General features: G+C 42.0%; 1 protein-coding gene across 12 annotated transcripts in view; it reads left to right on the forward strand.

Moving 5' to 3' along the window:
• The window catches only part of CTDSPL (CTD small phosphatase like), a 117856-nt gene extending 101353 nt beyond the window's left edge, over nucleotides 1–16503 (forward strand). For 4 of the 12 annotated variants that reach the window (XM_005297122.5, XM_042859707.2, XM_042859706.2 and 1 more), the window contains 4 exons: nucleotides 6633–6725; nucleotides 8804–8989; nucleotides 11581–11779; nucleotides 11927–16503. In XM_005297122.5, the coding sequence (XP_005297179.1) occupies nucleotides 6633–6725; nucleotides 8804–8989; nucleotides 11581–11766 (465 nt within the window). In that variant the 3' untranslated portion in view covers nucleotides 11767–11779; nucleotides 11927–16503. Of the gene's footprint in view, nucleotides 1–6632; nucleotides 6726–8803; nucleotides 8990–11451; nucleotides 11780–11926 lie in introns of all 12 variants that reach the window. The other 8 variants (XM_005297124.5, XM_065582682.1, XM_042859718.2 and 5 more) reach the window with 5 other exon arrangements.
• Nucleotides 16504–22411: the final 5908 nt, after the last annotated feature.

A 22411-nucleotide genomic window follows, 5' to 3' on the forward strand; every position in this document is an offset into this window, starting at 1 on the left:
TAGCGGTTCAGGCTCAGTCTGGAGCCTGACCTAGGTGACCCTATGATGGAAGAGGGTATGTCTACATTGCAATTAAAAACCTGTGGCTGACTCAGGTTTGCAGGGCTTGGGCTAAGTGACTGTTTCATTGCAGGGTAGACTTTTGGGCTCGGGCTGGAGCCCAGGGTCTAGGACTCTCCGAGGTGGGAGGTCCCCAGAGCTCAGGCTGCACGCAAGCCTGGAAGTCTACACTGCAATGAAACAGCCCTTTAGCCCAAGCCCGAGTCAGCTGGCAGGGGCCAGCTGCGAGTTAATTGTAGTTTAAACATACACAAGGGTCCCAGAGCTTGGGCCCAAGCCTAAGCATCTGCAGTGCAATTTTATAGCCCAAGTTAGCTGTCACGAGCCAGCCACGGGTGTTTAATTGCAGTGTAGACATACCCAAAGTTGCATTTTTGTGCTGTTCTGTAATTTTCTGAAGTGCCCTATCTGAAATACATTGCATGTCTTTCAAGTACAACAACTTATCTCTTTCTGATTTTCTTTAAATATCAGTATATAATGTATTAATGTGCATTTGGCTATGAAATAACTTGAATTCTCTTGGAAAGTATAGCAATATAACACATCTAGCAAGCTGTTGTTCTCTTTACATTGTGATCTCCAAGTGACACACTAAGAGCTTGATTATCCTGTCAGTGGCACAGACCATAGCATGTTTATGGGAACAAATATCTAGGAGTACCACTCCAATCCAAGCAGATGCTGCACTGGCTAGATAATAGCATGGTCCTTTTCTCTAGTTTCTAGTCACCAAAATTTCTGGCCCTCCAATTGAGAGAGCAAAGCAAAGTAATCTTGTGCCCTACCAAATTATTCATCAGAAATCAAGGTCAATGAAACACATTTGTTTGAATTCATGAAGTTTGTTTTGAGGAGGTTTATCGAGGCTTGAGATGGGCCCACGCAATACAGTAAATCGTTGTTTCTCAACCTTTTCCATACTGCAACTTTGACATTTTCCATACCAGGACCATCTCTCCCTGTAACTCACTTCCCGTTAAATAGCATGGGAAGGACCAGGTGGTTGTGACACCAAGGTTGAGAAGCCATGCATTTAGAAAGTTTAAATTCTAGTGCCCAAGAGCATCAGTAGGGTATACTCATTTGGCTAGTAAAAGGTAGATAACATTTTAAATGAAGTGATTCAGAAGTTTGGAGTTGCTCTTTGGGATGTTCTGTGCACTTGACAATACTCATCATATGTGGGGAATGGGGCTGTGTCACTGTCAACAGTTTCTTCTATAGAGACTGTATAAAGCAAGTTATCAAAAGCTGCCATACAGCTTTTGGTATGGTAGCTGTATGGTAGCTTTTGATAACTTGCTTTATACAGTCTCTATAGAAGAAACTGTTGACAGTGACACAGCCCCATTCCCCACATATGATGAGTATAAGGATCCTTAGTATAGGTAGTTCTTTGTCCATTATCCAGGTTGCCTTACCTAACTTGATTCATGTCTTACACTTGAATGTTTAGGAGCAAAAAAAGGCAGCCAGCAACAGTTTGATTTGGCCTGGTTTTGGACTGAGTTCTTGTTCCTTACTAGGACTTCGCTCTAAAGTTGCCATACTTTGTAGTGAACAAAGCAATTGGTTGTTCAGTGTTTTAACAGTATATTAATAAAGAAAAAATATTTTTTAGCCAATGAAAATAAGAGAAGTGTTTTGGAAGTTTATTTAGAATACTGTATGTGATTATTTTTTTCAGTGGGGAACAACTTTAAATACAGACTTTCTCTTCGTAAAGGACTGAGTTCCTCAATTATTCTCCTGGAAAAGGTTGTGACCTGGTTCAAGTAATCCAGGATAGGCTGTGTGCAATCTAATTGGCCTATTCTTGATTACTTGCACTGGGAGGCAACCACGACAAAGTGAACCAGATACGTGAAGACTGAAGAATCCACATTATTTCCCCCCTTTCTGTTAATAGGAAATGTATACCCGGTGAAATGAAGATTACCGGTGCTTGAGTTGTCTTGGTCAGAGTGTTCTGCTATTGCATGAAGATTCCAAAATTCTAAAACTAATGTTTTAAAAACCAACGATATGGTCCTATTTCTAACATTACAATAAAGCTTGCTCTTCTGTTTACAAATATTTTATTCTTCAAAATTGACACTTTCATATGACAGAGAAAATGTATCTATAAATATACTCTAAAACAGTGGCACTTAATTTGGGTTATGCCACCTATAACCGTTCTAAACTAAAAACTGACAAATATATGCAGTATGGTAAGACCTTGCCTAAAGCCTGGAAATATCTTTTACATTTTAATGTCCAAGAGAAGGTTAAGAAGAAGTGATGCTATCCCTTTAAACAGTTACCAGAAGAGAGTGGTAATTAGCAAAACATGCATCTCAAGAAGTACAGATATGAAAGAAATGTTTTTTTTCCCTGCCCTGTAGACAGTATGTAAATCTGAGAGAAAAGTCAGGAGTCAGTCAGTCTAGAGACTTGAAATGAAGACATCATATAACAGAAAAAAGCCAAGCCACAAATAAGCATGCAGCATTGAGATTCAAGTCCAGTAACTAACGAAGCAAAGAAAATAATACACTAAATGAGAATGTAAGGAGGCAGAGGAGAAGAGAACTACACTGTCAAATGGAGAAAAGGTTCATGTGAAGTAGACCAAGGGATTTTGTAGTTGAGGATTACCAACACACTTGCAGTTGCTACCAACACCTGATAGGGTTGCCAACTTTCTAATGTCACAAAACCGAATACCCTAGCCCTGCCCCTTCCATGAGGCCCTGTCCCCTGTCCCGCCGCTTCCACGAGGCCCCACCCCCCTCACTACATTCCCCCTCCCTCGGTGGCTTGCTCTCCCCCACCCTCTCTCACTTTCACTGGGCTGGGGCAGGCACTTGGGGTGCAGGAGGGGGTGAGGGCTCCAGCTGGAGGTGCAGGCTCTGAGGTGGGGCTGGGGATGAGGGGTTTGGGGTGCAGGAGGGGGCTCCAGGCTGGGGAGGGAGCGAAGGATTCAGAGTGCAGGAGGGGGCTGCGGGTTGAGGCAGGGGGTTGGGGTGCAGGAAAGGGTGAGGGCTCTGGGGTGGGGCCAGGGATGAGGGGTTCAGGGTGTTGGAGGTGGCTCTGGGATGGGGCCAGGGATCGGGGGGTTGGGGTGTACGAGGGGACTCCAGGTTTGGGGGAGATCAGGGCTGGGGTAGGGGGTTGGGTTGTGTGTGTGATGGCTCTGGGCTGGGGCCAGGGATGAGGGCTTTGGGGTATAGGAGGGGACTCCAGGTTTGGGTGTGCTCAGTGCTGTGGTAGGGGGTTGGGGCTCAGGGTTGGGGTGCGGGCTTATCTTGGGGGGCTCCCGGGCAGCGGCGCAGCGGGGGAGCTAAGGCAGGCTGCTTGCCTGTCCTGACACCATATTGTGCGTGCCTCAGAAGCGTCCAGCGGGTCCAATGCTAGTAGGCAGGGGAGGCAGGAGGCTCCACGTACTGCTCTTGCCCGCTGCAGGAACGCACACACACACCGCAGCTCCCATTGGCCGGCAACCGGTGTTCGGAGCCCCGTGGCCCTCTGCCCCTCCCCCAACCCCAGAGCCGAACCTGCTGGCCACTTCCGGAGCGCAGCGCGGTGCCAGGACAGGTAGGGACTAGCCTGCCTTAGCCCTGCAGCACCACCTACCAGACCTTTAATGGCCCAGTTGGCGATGCTGACCAGAACCACCAGGGTCCCTTTTCGACCGGGTGTTCCGATCGAAGACCGGACACCTGGTCACCCTAAAACCTGGTGGTAACTTTTCAGAAAGCAACTTCTATAGGGGAATGCCTGCCCTCCGCCAAGCACTCAGAAACCTTGTTTAAAAAAACATTGAGGAAGTGTGTGTGTGCAAGCAGGAAACAGGCCTTATCCAGAAATTGGAAGTGGTTCTGTAGAAGGACTAAGAACTCGCACACATAACCAGGTATCTGAATTAGTGATGAGGAGAAAATCTAGTGGCAGGTGCCCAGGTGGCATAAAAAAGAAGAAACAACTGAACTAGGGAGGCATGAGAAGGCCTGGAGTGCCATGTCATAATATGAGGCTGCTTCACTTAGAGCGACACTGCCTCGTTCCAGTTCAGGTCAGCTACCTGCTGGCTGCCACAGAAGCCCTGAAAAGGAAACATAAAAGAACTGATTTCAAACTGTATTTCTATTTCAACCAACCTTTATCAGTGAGTTTGTATACAAGAAATTCAGTTTTACTGTAGGTTAGATATGGCTGCCTTGGCATACGGGAGAACATTTTATATTGCAAGCACCCACAGTTTAAATGCCTGGGTTGGATTTTGTAATCATAGTCCACAGGAGGAAACACTTTTGTAACCTCGTGAGTGGAGGTGGGGGATTCTTTGTTGTGGTGTGACTGTTAAAAGGGAAAGGCACTATTAAGGCACAGAACTTCTCATCTGTGGATACAGTAGAACCTCAGAGTTACAGACCTCTCAGGAATGGAGGTTGTCCATAACTCTGAAATCTTCCTAACTCTGAACAAAGCACAGTTCGTGCTCCAGATCCAGCAGGTGATACTCTAGGCCAGGATTCAGCAGCAACTGAGTTCCCTATTCAGCCCTGGCATGAGTTTGCAAACTTGGCCCCCTCCTGGCAGAGGGGGTGTGTGAGAGAGAGAGAGAGAGAAAATGGGGAGGGGTGTGTGTTAAAAACAGTGTGTCCTCCTCTGAGGGGGACAGTCAGGGGGAGGGGGCAGGGTCCAGGCTGTTTGAGGAGGCACAGCCTTCCCTACCCAGGTGTAGTGTATTCCCCTCCCACTTCCTGCCCCTGACTACCCCCCTCAGAACCTCCAAGCTGCTCCTTGTCCCCTGACTGCCCCTCCAGGACCCCACCCTATCCAATCCCCCTGTTTCCTGTCCCCTGACTGCCCCAACCCCATCCACACCCCCGCCCCCTTACAGGCCCCCCCGGGACTCCCATGCCTATCCAACCGCCCCCGTCCCCTGACTGTCCCCCGGGACCCCAGTAGCACATTCCTATGGGGAGTAATTTTAATACACGACACCTGCTCTCCATACACTTTCGGAACCCCGATGTGGCCCTCAGGCCAAAAAGTTTGCTCACCCCTCGTTTAAGCCCTTATGATGCACTGTCCCTTCTCTTCCCTTACTGTTTTTAATTTTTACATTATGAAGTTCAAACTGGTGTTTCCATATCTTTCTCTTTCACTGTGTCTATGTATGGGCTCACTGCACTTTTGCCTTTTAATATCACTGTTAACCTAATGAAAATAATATGTTAGTCAGTAAAAGTCCCTTAAATAACACACAAGGCATTAAACTGGTTCAGTTTTGCATGTTTTACCTTATGATGGAGAAACCTATTTAATTTACCGGGCTTTTGCATTTAAGAGAATTTCAGCATTGTAGATTTCTTGTTAAAGTGGGAATTGCTAATTCAGTTCTATCAAGAACCTTTATCAAATGGTAGCAAGCAAGATAAACAACATAATTGTTTAAAGTAAATATTTAACTCTCCTCCCCCCCCCCCCGCCTCCCAGTTTACTGTTTTTGCCCAATTGTAAACTTCCTGGATTGGGACTGTCTTTATCTAGGTATCTTATATGAACACCAAGCACATTGTTGGTGCTTAACAAATTTAGTAATGGTATCAATTGCAATAAACAACTGGTTCTTGCTGCAAATGGCAGCATGGCTCCTTTGCTGGAGCTACTGCTGCCTGAAAAGAGGAAAACCCAGATGATTTACTGTATTTATGACAAAGCCTCAACTGAAGAGTTTTTACATGCCCAGTGCAACTCACAATATACACTGGAAACTCATTTCTCCAGTGAAGAGGCGAAAGCTTGTATTTTATTAATGGGTTTGGAAAATCAATAAAAAGCAGCAATAGAGTATGTTATTTGACATCCAGAAACAAAATTTGAAGAGAAGTATTTTATTTACAGAAGAAAAGGAAGAAGTCAATACATTTCAAAGCTCCTCCCAACACAAGATAAAACTTTCCCTCAGATGTTGTTTCCTCTCAAGAATTGAAGAAATGTTCAAGAATTGAAGAAACATAAGCATCAAAGAGTCATGCTACTTACTGGTGCTCAGGCCCAGGTTTTTAAAGGTATTGAGTTGCTACGATCAGTTAGCAATGCCTAGCTGGTTTAGGAGCCTAGATCTCATTTTCAAAAGGGGTTTAGGTACTTAGGAACCTAAATCTAATCAACTGTCAATGGGATTTTGGCTCCTAAGTGTCTAAATCTCAATGAGATTTAGTCTCCTAAATTAGTTAGGCACTGCAACACTGAGCCTAGCAAGGTCTAAATATCTTTTAAAATGGGGGTCGCAGTTCTTACTGCTTTGGTGCCCCATTACATGTCTGTCTGTCTTTTCAATTTTAAGAGTGTATCTTTCCAGCAGGGCACAGTATTACCAGTGTGTAGTCAGCATGGAGCTACCAAGTACATATGTTCAAGTATTTCATTATTTAATATTATGCTTTGTCTTATATCAGCCTTTTCCTTCATCTGAGCCTCCTGTGTCACATATTAGTTCTACCTATCAATTTTAGGCTAACTCCAGCCTTTTTGGCTTAAGCCTCATTTGACCTAAACAGTTATTGTCATTTCAGGTCTATGTATTGAAACGACCACATGTGGATGAGTTTCTCCAGAGGATGGGAGAGCTCTTTGAGTGTGTACTCTTCACAGCCAGTCTAGCCAAGGTTTGTCGTCGTCTCTTCCTTCTCTTTAGTATTTTTAATGCTGGTTAGTGGACGTTTTGGTTGGGTTTTCTGTGGATGATTGTTTTCCTCACTAGGTATGATCTTAATTTTTCCCCTTTTCTGCTTCTTTGCCTGACAGTGTGTACTTTGTCTGCTAGTGTGTGGGTAAGTGTTTCCATGGTAACAATATCACATATGGGCTTGTCTCATAATGTAGCCTCCATGCATTGCTCATGATGCCAATATGAAAGGCTTACAAGTTACCATGGTTATAGTGGAAAATTAGAACAAATAGTGTACAAGATGAAGCAGTATATTAAAGGTGGGCATGAAATAAGGTATGCGGTATCTAAGCTGTGTAATTAGCCAATAGTTCAGAAAGTACTTTGGTGCAGAAAACGTAGGACACAGATGTCTGAGATGTGGATGTGCAGTTATAATTTTGGTTGAGACTATTAAATGCTCTTCGTAAAGCTTGATCTGTTTAGCATCTGAAAAGCTATATTTTGTGCCCTTTTAGCTTTGGTGAAATAGCATCTTATGTAAGTAGTTTTGTAGTGGACAGTGCAGCATTAGTTCTGCAATATTTCCGGTGGATTTGTATTTGTGGTTTTGATTTTGAAGTGAAATCAGTTGATTGGTAATTTTTTCAATTATTTTTATTTAAATATCTTTGGGTTAGTAACTCAAGTTAAATTCTAATCTTTTTGTGGCTTTCCGTAGACTCTAGAAGTGGGAAAGACCTGTTAAGTCATCTAGTTCATCTTCTTGTCAGTGCAGGATTGTGTGTTTACCAATATTGTGTCCAGTCAAGTTCAAAAAGCTCCAAAGCAGGGGATTTGCACTAGTTCTCTTGAAATAGCCTTAATAAAAGGAAAGGTTTATTGACAGCAAGATCTGTTTTGCTTGTTGTTCAATTTAGAAAAGGCCCAACAAATGATCAATCATATCCTTCAAAGAATTTGTGCTAACTGTAATTGTCGAGGATATCCGCTCTTACAATCTGGTTTCCTGTCTAGGGGTACGTCTACGCTTACCGGAGAGTCCGGCGGCAGGCAATCGATGTTCTGGGATCGATTTATCGCGTCTGGTTAAGACGCGATAAATCGATCCCGGATCGATCCCGGAAGTGCTCGCCGTCGACGCCGGTACTCCAGCTCGGCGAGAGGAGTATGCGGCATCGACGGGGGAGCCTCCCTGCCGCGTCTGGACCCTCGGTAAGTTCGGACTAAGGTACTTCGAATTCAGCTACGTTAATAACGTAGCTGAATTTGCATACCTTAGTCCGAAGTGGGGACTTAGTGGGGACCAGGCCCAAGTGTCTCTCCCCTCACACCTTCTTGGGCCATTACTATCAATTCTTCAGTCAAAATTCTTGTCATCATATGCTATGGTACTTATATTATCTTTGAGGTGTGATAGGTAGCACTCCTTTCTGTGTTGGCATTATTCAAAGGAATGTTACAAATGGATATTTTTATTAGATATTTTTGCCTGTCCGCTCACAGCTGGAGTGTGCATGTTTTGGGGATCTTCAAATCCTTTGCTGACATCACAAGTCAACATGCATTATTGACAAAGGCACATCATAAATTAGGCAAAGTCAGATGCCTCCTTCATTACCCTTGACTTCACAGGTACATGGAATTGAACTTGGTACGAGTAGCTGCAGAAGTGGCATTGTGTGCTCTAGGTTTACCATTACTTTTTCATGCATTTTTTACAGTAGTGTTAAGTGAGATCTCTGAACTCATCGGCTTCTAGGAGTTAAAGGACAAATGTAAAGAGCCCATGTTGAGGTGTGTTAAGATAATTAGTAAATCACAGCAAGCTTTACAGCGCAAGTTATTTTCTTTCTGAAAGATAACTGTACTGCAGTGCGGTTATCAATTTATTAATAATTTTAGCTTTGCTAGCACATAAATTAATGTTAAGGAGAAAAAGATGAAGCAAAGCAGATTGTAGTTCTATCTATAATTGTCCTTAATGTTTAGTTCTAGGAAACATTGCTGTACCCACAGGCATGCAATTTCAGTTTTTTTTTTAACTTCTGAATCATATTAACTTCTGTCTTTAAGTATGCGGATCCAGTAGCAGACTTGTTGGATCGCTGGGGTGTGTTCAGGGCAAGACTCTTCCGAGAATCCTGTGTTTTCCACAGAGGAAATTATGTGAAGGATCTGAGTCGACTGGGAAGAGAGCTGAGTAAAGTTATTATAGTGGATAACTCTCCTGCGTCTTACATCTTCCATCCTGAAAATGCAGTAAGTAGTCCCAAGGAATAACTTTCTCTCTTTGGTCTTCCATGGCCAGGATTCCACATTCAAACAATATTAAGTACCGTATATACTCGATCATAAGCCAGTTCGTTTATAAGTCGACCCCCCCAAGATGGATAAGTAAAAATGGAAATTTTTTATAACCTGTTCATAAGCCGACCCTATAATTCAGGGGTCAGCAAACTTTGGCTCCCGGGCCATCAGGATAAGCCGCTGGCGGGCCGAGATGGTTTGTTTACCTCGAGCGTCCACAGACACGGAGGTAAACCTAAGTAAACAAAGTGTCCCGGCATGCCAGCTGCTTACCGTGACAGGCCGGGACAGCAACTGGTGGGGAAAATTTTGGGGGCGGGGGGGGGGGAGAGAAGCTTGGAGTCAAGAAAGTAACCCCTGTGACCACCCCCCACATGACCCCACCCCTAGCCCAGGACCCCCACACTCTCCCCATCCCATCCCTTCCTACCTTATCTGGGGAGGGCCAAGGGAGGATCTCTCTGACCTGGCTGGAGCTGCTCCAGCAGGCTGGGCAGCGTGGCCGCAGCCTGCTCCGGCAGGCCAGACCGGGCAGCGCGGCTGCAGCACGTTCCAGCGGGCTGGGCTGGGCGGCACGGCTGCAACGTGCTCCAGCGGGCCGGGCAGCGCGGCCACAGCCTGCTCTGGAGGGTGGGGCCAAGTGGCACGGCTGCAGCCTGCCAGCCCCGGAGCTGCAGCTGCTTCGGAGGCAGGGGGGAGAGCAGCGTGGCCAGAAGCGGAGAGACTCTGGCCCCGCCTCTTCCCTTTTGTCTCTGCTGGCTGTGCTGCCTCTCCTTGCTCCCTCTGTTGGGGGGAGGGGCTGTGTCCTACCACTCCCTCTCTATACCCGTTCATAAGCCGACTCCCTTCTCTGGTGCTTCCCTTTTTTACTAAAAAAATTCGGCTTATGAACGAATATATACGGTACTCAAATTTACTTTCAAAGTGTTAACTAGTGTCAACAGCATCGTCATTCTCTGAAACATTAAGTAGAAGATCGGGTTTTAGTGCTAGCTATAACGTAGTTAGATATAGGCCAAGCTTCTCCACGCTACTCTGCCAATTCATCTTTCTCATGCCTAGCTCTGCTTCAATTTTGAGCTTTGGGCATCTTCTGAAGGGACTGCTAATTGTGCAGAAAAACACCAAATGGTGTGATGTCCTTATAACCACTCCCGGTACAGGCTGTTAGAAGAGAGGATATTCACCCCAAAACCTTTAAATGATTTTTATTTGTTTAATGGTGATTACAATAAGAGGGGCTTATTTGAACTGCTTTGGGTACTCTGACTTTTTCATATGAGTGAAGTTATTTTAATAGACAAGCTAATAACTATTTTTACTGGCACAAGTTGAATACCTGTCTTTGTGGTTTTTTATTTATATATTTTCCTTTATTGTGAATTAAGATTGTATTTGGGGAGAATTGGCAGACCTGACGCTGCTTCCTAACCCTCCTTTCCTTATCTGCTAATTAGAATTTCTGTTATGGGTCATTCTGTGATTAGGAATACCAGTCAATCAAATTATCCAGCTTTAGAAATAAAGCGAAGGGAAGAGGGTGGGTTTTGGTGATAGTATAAATGCCAGTAATACAGATATTTCTCACTCAAGGAATTTCTTCGTATTTCCTTTTGGAGATTGAGAGTAGAGATCCTTGCTTTTGGGATGTGCAATTCACATGAAGCCTGGAACCCATTGGAAAGCTTTTGCAGTTGGGGATTGCACAAACAGAGACCTCTCCATCAACCACCACTCTCAGTATACACGCATACACTTCTCTTGCTAGTCACCTAGCAAGCTGGGGCTCCCTCTAGTTCCCTTGAAACATTAAGTTGCTTATCAGGCATTTTCTTTGTTTTTGAGGATTATTTTATTGCCAGTTGTTAGATTTAGTGCAGCTTTTAGCCAATATGGTAAAAAGTGAAGGTTTAAGGAAAGCTTCTTAAAACATCGAATTTCCGAACTCAGGCCCTCAAATCCTGATGCCTTGGATGCTTCAGTGAGAGACATTACTTGTTTAGTGTCCACATAAGGCTTCAGTTTACCAGCTCTGCATGCAAGGATCAGAAGCCTCAAATCTAATCCATGCTGATGGTTAAAAATCAAAGCCAGCTCCAGACCACTTTTTGATGTTATAAAATCCAGTGCTAAGAAGTGATCTGAGTCATTAAATCCTGTGTGGAAAAGCGCTATAAGCTAGTGGCAATTCCAGTCTCTGGAGGACCAGAGAATGAGACTAGCTCCAAAACTGACTCTAATGCATTACTTCAGTAAGGTCCCATAATGGTAATACACAAAATTCTTCCCTAGAGCCCACTCTGCACCTTTATGAAGCATTATTCTCTGAACCTTGCCTCAAAATCTGACGTACAGTACAGAGCAGTTGGGTATTTATTGTTCAAATATTTCCTTCTCAATTACACTTCCATAAGGGTTTCTTGCTCCATGCATAGGCATCTATACGGACAGTACGCTAAGGAGAAAGAAAAGAGACTCACCTGTAATTGGAGTTTTTCCAACTAGATTATCGGTGTAGAGTCATAGTCTGCACCCTACTTCAGGCTATTCTGGATTCTAAGGAGGCAGAAGACCTTGAAGGGGAGATGTGCCGTGCCTCATGTAACCTTGCTTGGAACAGTCCACATCTGGAAAGAGAGTCTGCAGTTAGCTTTCCAGAGGTTCCAGTCTTGATGTGGGTGTGCAAGTATATCTTAAGGAATGTGAGTCTGAACTGGCAATGTACTTGAACCTCAGTTACAGGTGAGTAACTTTTCTTTATCATGGTCATTAGCTGCAGGTAGGATGCCTGCCAGTAGGTGCTATAAGCTAATATTCTGAGGTAGATGGAAATTGTGCATGTGTTCTTGATATAGCAACGCTTCTTCTATTCTTCTTTCTCTGTTTCAGGTGCCTGTGCAGTCCTGGTTTGATGACATGACGGACACAGAGCTGCTAGATCTTATTCCTTTCTTTGAAGGACTAAGCAGAGAGGAAGAAGTTTACAGTATGCTTCACAAACTTTGCAACAGGTAGCCCTTAAATCTGACTGCTGCTGGTTGATAGCAGTTGCTACAGACTCTTTCTCCATCTCTCACAGCTCTTTCAAACTAAGCGTTGAGGAGGCTGCTCCTGTCAGAAGTGCTACTCTTGATCTTCCTGTTACATTGTACACGAAGGACAATCATGAGTGATGCTAGTAAGCCTTCAGAAGCCTGACATCCTAAGGTCACGTGTTCAGACTACTTTTTTTAAAAAAGAAAAAAAGAAGCTATTTTAAATGGGACTCTTTTAATGACTTTCGTAAGTGGACACGTTTTACTGGATCAGCTTTTCTTAAAACATGCCAAAAAAAAGAAGCTTGTTGTATTTCAGCAGTCAAATTTCTCCCCCTCCCACTATGCAGACAGTTTCACCCTCTGCTTAGAGCAGTTGACCTGACTCTGAATTTTTTTCTTACAGAATGAAGTGCCTTTTTGAATGTTATTTTAAGATAAAAGTTCATTTTGTATAAGGTGTATTTCCAGACATCTTTTAGTCTTGTATTGTCTAAACGCTTTAAAAAGGAAAAAGGAATTTTTTATAGAGCACTGTAATATATGGTAACAAAGGAAAAAGTTGAAACAAATAAGCTGGGGTCCTGTCTCCATGGTGATGTTAAGTATTAATTACTTTTTGTCATGCTCAGAAGGTTTAGGAGTTTGGGGAGGGGTGATTTTGGTTACAGGTTTGTGTTACTATGGTCTTACTCATGTTGGACACAGTTTGAACATATCTGCAGTTGTTTGGGTATTAGAGTATGATAGAATTGGAAAAATGTGGTGGGAAATAGATCTCAAGCACCTTTGATGTTAGATGGATCAAGTTCTATTATCTCTGCTTGCGCACAACTGCCATGCCTCTCCAATTTTTTAAAACATCATAATGAGAAACCTATTGGGGGGGAAGGGAGGGAGAATCTATTTATTGATCTAAATTCTTTTGTTACAAAAACCCATCTGGGTAAGCTGGATGCGTGCTGAGCTGTTAAGAGTATTTTTTTTCTCTGAATTGTTGCTACTGTATACTCAACAAATGGAGCTGACCATCGGCTGCTATACTGTTCTTTGCCACTGTGCCTGCGCTACAAAAACATTTGCTGTAAGCTGCAAATTTGGGCAATAAATGAAATGCAGGTGATATACCCCACCCTTATGTAGTAAACTTGTGGTATATGACATACCAGATAACTCAGTTAAAGGTGACCTGCAAAGGACTTTGAAAAATGCCTTTTGCTCCTTTATGCACCATAAAGAAGCAAAACGGAGGCATGAGCCCAATTTATTTTAAAGTGGGGGCTTTTTTTTTTCCTGCTTGTATTTTTCCTTAGAAATGTCAGGAATGTTAACTGATTTTTTCCTGGTTTTTGCTGAACACTTGTTGAGAGTCTCAGATGCAGATTGGGAGCCATATCACCCCTGCTGGAGGTGTGTTTAACTCAGAATTCCTTTCTCTAACGTACTCTTTAGGCTTTGGAGTTAAATAGGTGTTAACTTAGAATGTTAAAAACAATATAAAAATCTCACTAAAAATCCTGTCTTCTCAGTTCACTTGGTTTTCATTCATTTGTGATGTCATAATTACACTAGTTCTTCATCCAGGGTAGACAAGACCTGAATTTCTGATGTTAAAAACACGTGTAACTTTTGTTTGTAAGCCTTTTGAAGCAAAAAGGCACAGCCCTTTTTTTTCCTTTTCCGGGTCACCTTTTAACCATTTTTGCACCAGTAGAAATCTAGTCATACAAATTAGCCATATTTGGCAGGCATCAAGCAAAGTTAAACTAATAATTTGGTGCTTTAATTAGCCTACTGTCAAATGCCGCAGGGTAGATACAAGTTGCCTTTTTACAGGTATGATCAATAGGAATTACAAGAAGCTGACCTAGATTGTCATCCTTGGCTAAAACATTTACTAAGCAGCTTAATAAATTGATTCCTAAAAGGGTGGGCCAGCCTACACAGGCTTGGAATAGATTATCACAGGGGCAGTATAAGACTGAGAGAGGACTTGTCTCTTTGCAGTGCAGCTTTGCACTGTGCTCACAGTGTTCCACAGTGAGGGTGTTCTAAGCAGTACCATGACATTTGAGTCTGTACAGCATCACGTTTTTGTTCTCTTACCAGTTGTCATTACCTTAGTACTGTATGTTTCTATGCCAGAACTAAATTCTGACCATTTAAAAAAAAAAAATCTAGATGGTTTAAAAGGACGTATGGATTCTGGTTAGTCCATTAAATTTGCGTTCAATTTAAGATCTTTAGTTTTGTTTTTGAATACAGAGTAATGAAACCGTAAACTGCCAAAAAGTTGTTCTCTGAGCAGTATTTTTAACTGTATTTGTGACCTCTGTGCCTCAGATACAGTCTGCAGGGAAGTATTCAGGTTGTAGTTTATTGTGCAGGTGTGATGAGAATGGCTGAAAAAAATTCAAAGATTTTCATACAACTATTAGACCAAACAGTCTTACCAATTAGACAGTGAATAACCCCTTCATGAGACATTACCCCATTTAGACAGTTGTGATCTGTTGTAGATAAGACAAACCATGTCATTAGCTGTTCACATTTATAAAAGCAGTGATTTCATGAACCCAGTTGCCTTAAATGTCTGTGAATGAATGTTGATATTAAAGTGGCTTGTATTGTTTTGAAATCAACATGTAATGGACAACTGAACTTCTGTTCCCACATCTGAAACCATTTTAATCACTGTCTTTATGTTGTTTCTGTACAGTTTTAATGCAGTTTGAGCTTTTGTAATCCACAAAGTTCCAGAAAAAATTTGGCTTCATAATTTCAACTGATAAAGCATATAAAGTAACACGCAGCTCTCAAAAATGACAGAATCAGGGGTATAACATAGTAATATTTCTGAACCATGCTAATATTGTAAGTGCATTTTATATATGATTTTTGTTTGAGTTCTAATCATGGTAAGTTTCACTCTAGAATGTGAGAATATTTTTGGATAATACCCAATTCCTTCTGACATCAAATGGGGTGGTTGTTTAAGATCAAGTTTTGGGTTTCCTAAGTGTTTGGATTTTTTATAGTATGTGAGCAACTATCATATATACCTTTTTTGCACTTTATTTTCCCACACTTAAAAAATCCAGATTTTTATAAGCTCTTTTGGTTTATATATAACTATATATATTTGAAGCACCTAGATTTTAACAAAGCAATATAGTTCTAAACATAATGCCAGAAGAAGTAGTAGAATGTTTGTAAAAATTGCAATATGATTATTTTGGTTTTACTTTAATTAAATGAGATTTTGAAAATCAAAACCGAAAATCAAATTATTTCCCAAAGTTCTTCCATATTTACATGTGCAGTAGTGCATGCTGCATCTGGGTCACCAAGACTGTTATAAACCTTGTCTTTCAATTATAATTCCCAGATATTAATACAATTAAATACTATTAAAAAGTCTTTCCCAGTGGATCATTCAGTTCAACTAAAAAAATGCTACCTGGCCCGAAGTTCCGTTGTCCTTTCTATGTTGGATTAAAAAAAAGGTTATTTGCCTGCATAGGGATATATATATATATTTTTTAATTTAAAAAGTAAGGCAGAGTGCCATAAATTCTTGAAATTCAACTAAAATGTTATGATTAAATTGCCATCTGTAAACTAGGGCTGTGCGCAGAATATTTGTGAAACACCAGGAAGTTTTGAATGGAAGATTTTAGCAAATGTACAATACTACTGTATTCATTGAGGTAGCTTTGGGAAAAAAACAAAAACTGTTTCTTGTTTTTACCTTTAATTTCTTTTTTAAAAACAGTGAAGTTATACATGGAAGAAACCCGTCGCCTGAAGAGCTTGGTTATCAGTGTGTTCAATCACTTTATCACGGCATGATTTTGATTAGAGTGATTGGGGGACAATAAAATATCTAAATTACACTCGCTTGTACTGGGGTTGCCGCTTTGAAATTTCAATGTAAAAAGTCTGTAGCGATATAATTTACAAACACACACAATCCTATGTTTTACAGAATTTTTTTTACTAATAAAACACAGAACCGCACAGCCCTATTGTAAAAGAAAAAAATGTTTGTGCCTCTGATTTCAAAGGTGCTGTGATGTATGCCTTTGTGTGGTGAGGAGGGCAGGTAAGACTTGGGTTGGGGAATTGCTTGAAATTCTATAGGCTAACTATGCAAAAAGAGCTGTTGGTTTTCTGTTCATATTTTATTGTAAAAATCCAGCTGTCTGGCTTTTTGTTAAAACTCTTCTGGGAACTTAAGAAGAGTAAGCAATGGACATATTGCTTGTTTGTCTAATAATGGAGCTGTTTACACTTTAATGCAATGAACAATCCAGCAATACTTGAGAAACACTACATATACAGTGTGAGTGTTTTGGGGCGAGAGAAGTGTTGTCAATCAGGTATTGAATGGTTTCTTTACTGTCACAAATAAAAGTTTTTAACAATTTAGATACTTGTGCATGTATACTTCTCTGAGAAAAATTCTGTCCTCTTATTGCCACTTTCCCCTTCAGTACTGATCATTTTTCTCTTCTGTCAGGGTCTTTATTCCCTCTGTGTGTGGTTCCTCTGTAGATTGGTAGAATCATTCACCACCATTCCCCCCCTCACCTCACCCCCCTATTTTTTAAAGCATGTATAGTAGTTCTTACCGAATACCCTGACACCTGCTTGTGCAGACAAGAGCCGATGAACTCCGCTGAATAAATTGCTGGTGACTCTGGCAGATGTTCCTGCGATTTAGATCTCTTGGATGAGATCATACTATAACTTGTTCAGGTCCTAAAGATGTAACTTATTTTTGGAGGACTCTCAATTCGGCTGCCTGAATAATGGTTTTATAATATTTGCCATAGTTTAAGAAAAATCTCATTAAATTATGTACTGAATCTGGTTGAACAATCTACTCTGATTCATTAGAAACAGTAACTTTCTATAGAACCTTTCCTCCAAGGAAAGTGTGTACAGCTTGGGTGATACATATTATTAACATTTTAAACTCTTAGGCATACACAGGTTAAGTAGTTTACCCACGGTTACACAGCAAGCAACTGCAATTAGGAATAGAACCCTGTTTTCATGACTCCTGGTTCATTTCTGTAGCCATTTGACATCCCTGTCTGTATGGTAAGTTTAAATTTTATAGATTGATTTTATTTTTTCTCTGACTTTTTCACTTTACTGTATACAAAATGACTTGTGTTTAAGATCAAGCGCTTTGGCTCATGGCTGCAGAATAACGCTCCTGATGTTAACATTGTTATGCCCAGGGTTTAAAATGTTTCCTCACACGTTTCTTAGGACCAATTCTTAGGGCAGAGATGATCTCCTCTTCCAGTCATTGAGCCCGGAGCTTAGCAAGATTCAGAAAAGGATTAGATGTTGATTCAGGTAACAAGAACATCCAAAGTTCTTACAGTAAATATGAAAAGAACAAGAAAGCGTTTGGGAAGGAATATAAACTAGATGTGTGCGGAGATAGGAAATTCCATTTCATTGAGAAGTTCAATATTTCATTTGGATTCCGAACAAAACCCCAACATTTAAAAAATTCTCCCCAAAAAGGCATGGAGCACCACCAGGCAGGCAGAGTTCTGTCAAAACCTTGCCTGGGTTCCACTGGAACTTCATCAAAATTGAGCGGTCTCTGCAAAACATTTTGATTTCAACAAATCTGCAAATTCTGACTTCCAAAAAAGTTTCATCAGTCTTTTTCCAACTAGTGCAAATATAAACCCTCCTTCTTTCAGGGCTTGAGACAATTCTAATGGGAATTGGAAGGAAACTGTTTTGGCGGGCAGGTAGTCCTAGAACAACCTACTGTAGCGTTTCTCACACCTTCCTCTGAAGAACAGGTACCATCCCCTGTTAGGAGTGAGAGCACTGGTGTGATCTGTGTGGCAATTCCTATGTTCCAGATCACATACTTTCCCTGCACATCTGCAGCATTTAGTTACAATGAAAAGGTAAGATTTGGGCAGTATTTAGATTACATGCTGAATTTGCTTTATGGTGATGGCTATGTTTGCTTGGTAAAATCCCTCACAGACACACTATTTGAACCTGTGCTGCTTGTATCATCCACAGCTCTAATCTGTGTTGCTCTGTCATCAATGGTCTTTACTATCCCTCTGATTTTGGTGGTGTATATAAATGTCATCCAGATTTAATTTACGCAAATGCTGGACAAAGAGATATGAAGTATTTATATGGCGCGCACAGAACTGCTAGCGTGTTCCATGTTACCTGGTTTAAAACAAGTATATTCTTGCAGTTCTGGACGAGGCCCTGCTTGAAGACCGATGGGTGATTCACCCTTGTGCCAGAAGCATTTCTGCCATATATGTGTTGAGAACCACTGTTCTGGATAATTAGGCTTGATTATTTCATTTTTCCAAAGATTGTACAAGAGCCAGGAATTCCCAGCACTGAGCTAAATACTTTACACTGGGGAATCCCTGACTGCCCATTCAAGAGTTAATTATTTCACAAAGGTTTGCTTTATTTGTGATATTTTGTGATTCAGACTAAACTTGTTTAAAGAGCAATTTACTGTAATTTGGCCATCAATTTATGCCTCAACTCAGGACATTCATAAACTGATGTGTGTGTATAGAATGCAGATAAGATACTGTCTTTATCCTGTTCATGCCTGATAATCCACACTGAGTTTTCCTTCTGCTTGTGACAAGTGGAAGCCAAGAATAAATAAATTAAAAAAAAAAATTAATGGAGATATCCTGTCTCCTAGAGCTGGAAGGAACCTTGAAAGGTCATTGAGTCCAGCCCCCTGCCTTCAGTAGCAGGACCAAGTACTGATTTTTGCCCCCTGATTCCTAAGTGGCCCCCTCAAGGATTGAACTCACAACCCTGGGTTTAGCCGGCCAATGCTCAAACCACTGAGCTAACCGTCCCCCGCCTGAATAGAACCTCTTTCTGTTAATGAGCCTAAGCACAACTCCCTGGTATACCCACCCCTAGAACTCTCTGCCTGCAAAGGCTTCTGGAGCTCCATTTGTAACAGAATTTCTCATTCTTATTTCTTATTTATTGTTTTATGTTGGATTTGGTGCTCCTTATAATCTTGACTGCTAGCTCAGGTAAATTAAGCAATGTTAAGGCACCATGGGACAAGCTCCTTGTTGGCAACTCTGCCAAGTTCAGCTCCCACTTTTTTGCTGCAAGATTTACAGACATGGTTAAAACCATTCCTTCTGCTTCCAAAGCCGCTTATGGGTGTGGGTGAATGATGGCCATGGAGAAATGAATTGACTCTTTGCTTGTTAAAATGAGACACTGGCTTAAGAGAGCTTTGATGCAAGCTGTGCTTACTTTCCCATACAATTCAGTGCATCTTGCTTCCCGTCTTGCACTGTTCTTCCTGTAGCAATCCAGTGAGTAGACAGTAGATTGTATCAATTACATATTGATGCATAGTGCAACTTTTCTCTACAGAGTCTAGCACAAATTGGCCCCAATCCTTGATTTGGGGTTACTAGTTACTACCACAATATGTGTCCTTGTTATGTAGACATGTCTCAACAATGAACTAGGGTGAGAACCCAGCACCAAGATCTCCTCCAGAGATGAAAAGCACAAACTCCAAGAATCACCTAGCTCCCAACTCTTCGATCTTGATCTTGGGAAGAGTGACCTGGTAAGACTAAAAACAAATTAGTATGTGTATATATGTGAGAGTAATCGTGTTTGTGGCATTGAAAAGGGTTTTATCGGCATGCAGTTGGAATGGTCATGTTCATAAGTACATTAGGCAGGTCACCCCAAATGAATGCTGATGAAACCTTGATGTCACTGCACCATCACATATTCTGCGTGTGCTTCATTTGTCACAGGGAAACTGTTTTAGGAATGTTTTAGTTTTAAAAGAAAGAATTCGGACTCTGTCTTTTGTATCACTCCACCTGTAAAGCTAGATGCCCTAGTTAATCTGTCCGACTGTGCAGGGCTCAGAGAGCCACAAGAACATGTAAAAATGATTTTAAAAATAGCTTTTTTTCTAGTCCTAAAAATGTCAAGATCTATAGTCTGATGTTTCAGGTCATTTCATGGCTAGTGGAGAAAATGCTGTGCCTCTTCACAGAGGGGGTGAGAGAAATCCTTTTTTACCAAGAGTTGAAAGCTTGTTTCTAGCCCAGGAAGTCCACAAGATGACTTAAGTTGTAACACTATTAAAGAGCTAGTGGGTGGGGCACCAGACTGAGATTCAGGACAACTGGGTTCTGTTCCCAGCTCTGCTGTGAGACTTGTCGTTGTCTATGTGCCTCAGTTTCCCCTCCTCCCTTTTGGCTATCTTAGGCTATAAGCTCTTCAGGAAAGCAAGTGTCTTACTGTGTGTATGTACAGCACCTACCATAATGGGGTCCTGACCTTCGCTGGGGCCTGTAGGTGCTACTTTAGATTGTAAACTCTTTGGGTCAAGGACCATCTTTGATGGTTCTGCATTTGTACAGTGCCTAGCACAATGGGGTCCTGGTCCATGGCGGGACTCCAAGGCACTATGGTAATACAAATAATAAAAATAATTTTAAAAATTAGTTCTATCACTTGTCTGTCCTGGGCCTTAGGCACATGTGATTTTTTTTTAAAAGGGAATTAAATTTTAGGGGGAGGAAGAAACACTTATGGCAGGTTTGCTTGTTTGTTTGTTTTTTAATATTCGTTTCAAGCTTCCTATGGAGTGGGAATGTTAGAATAAATCCTGGGGAGATGGATTGGGGAACAGAAAGTAGGTAAAATGGTCAAAAGTGTGTGATGGTGATTTAGCACGACTGCAATTTATCAAAGGACATCACTGCCATGTGAGGACGTGCATATACATGAGTGCACACACAGTTCAGGACAACCACTATTTTAAAGTGATAGGAGACTTAAACTAGTTATTCATGCAGAACTTTTGTTCGCCCACTAGATGGTGCAATTTAATTGTTTTGTCTTTAAGGTGAATTGAAGAGCTGTTTAACCTCCCCCCTCCCCCCCACACACACCTCACCAAATGGGCCAGACAAATATCTGTAAAGAGGTGGGAGTATCAAATCTTTCAGGCAACATGAAGAATCAGCACTTGGAAAGTAGGAATCAGTATCTCTTGAAGAGATTTTAGTTTTTTAATGTATTTAAGTTGCACATTCTTCTATGGACACTTTTTTTTCCCCCCTCCAAAAGTTTTGTGCCTAATCTTTCTAAGCAAGGAAATGGTAACTCCTTTTGGACTTGGCTGAAATACTTTGAAAGAGCTAAGGATAAATGATAAATCTTTGCAAAAATGCAATGCCAATCTTCAACGTGTATAACATGTTAAAAGCTCCCAGTTCCTTTTCTTCAATTCTTCCCTTTCCCTGCAGTTCTTTGCACAGCACTCGGTTTGTAATGTTTAAACTTTGCACCATGAAGACTAGACACATAGAAAAAAACCCGGAGCATAAGCCAGGCCAGAAAACTCACTATCTGCAGGAGCATGTTTCAGGCCAAGCTTACAGGATCTCCTCCTTTCATGTGAAAAATAACCAGGTCCATTCAGCAAGATCGAGGCTTTCAGCTGGGACATTACAGGTCTGACCACGATTCTCGCTCACTCAGTTACTCCTCGCCCGGCCCAGGGAGTTGAAACAGGGGCAAAGGTGAAGTTGGAATTGCTGGGCTCTGTCCACTCTGGCGACCCAGAGAACAACTAGCAGCTATAGAAGCCACTAAATTATTTGTATTACAGGAGTACCTTGGTGCGGCAAGCAAGATCAGGGCCCCATTGTGCTATGTACAGACAGACAAAGTCCCTGCCCCAAAGAGGAAAGATGATTCCCTAGAGGGGAAGCAGCGAATGAGTTGGTGCGTGTGTATGTGTGCGGAGAGCACTGGCAGGAGCTGTAGCACTGTTGTTCACTCCTGGCGGCTGAGCAGAGCCCAGCTGGGAGACTTCTCCTTTGCAGGCATCTCCACCCTCTGTCCTGCATAGCTATCTCAGCTGAAGAACAGAGGCACCAGCACCAAGGCCTGTGCTCCATGCAGCCGAAGGTGAAAGGTTGGTCCCAATAGCGCAAGGAGATGAGAAGAATGGAGGAGAGAAAAGGGGCAAAAAGGAGGAGCAAAATGTTTTCAAGAGAATTTGCACATCCTGCTGACGTGTTAGGTGGTTTTTGTTGGCTTCCTCTCATTTTTCATACTCTGAAACTCACCTGTGCTGCCCTCTGGAGCCTGGGGCATCACAACCTTAGCTCATAAGACAAATTGTTCTTGGCAACATTTTTCACAGAAGTGGATGGAGCCCTGGACTGGGAGTTTGGAGACCTCGATTCCATTCCCCAGCTCTGCCATGGTTCTGAAGTGTGACCCTGGGCAAGTT

Source organism: Chrysemys picta, chromosome 2 (assembly GCF_011386835.1).
Source record: "Chrysemys picta bellii isolate R12L10 chromosome 2, ASM1138683v2, whole genome shotgun sequence".
Classification (NCBI taxonomy): Eukaryota; Metazoa; Chordata; order Testudines; family Emydidae; genus Chrysemys; species Chrysemys picta.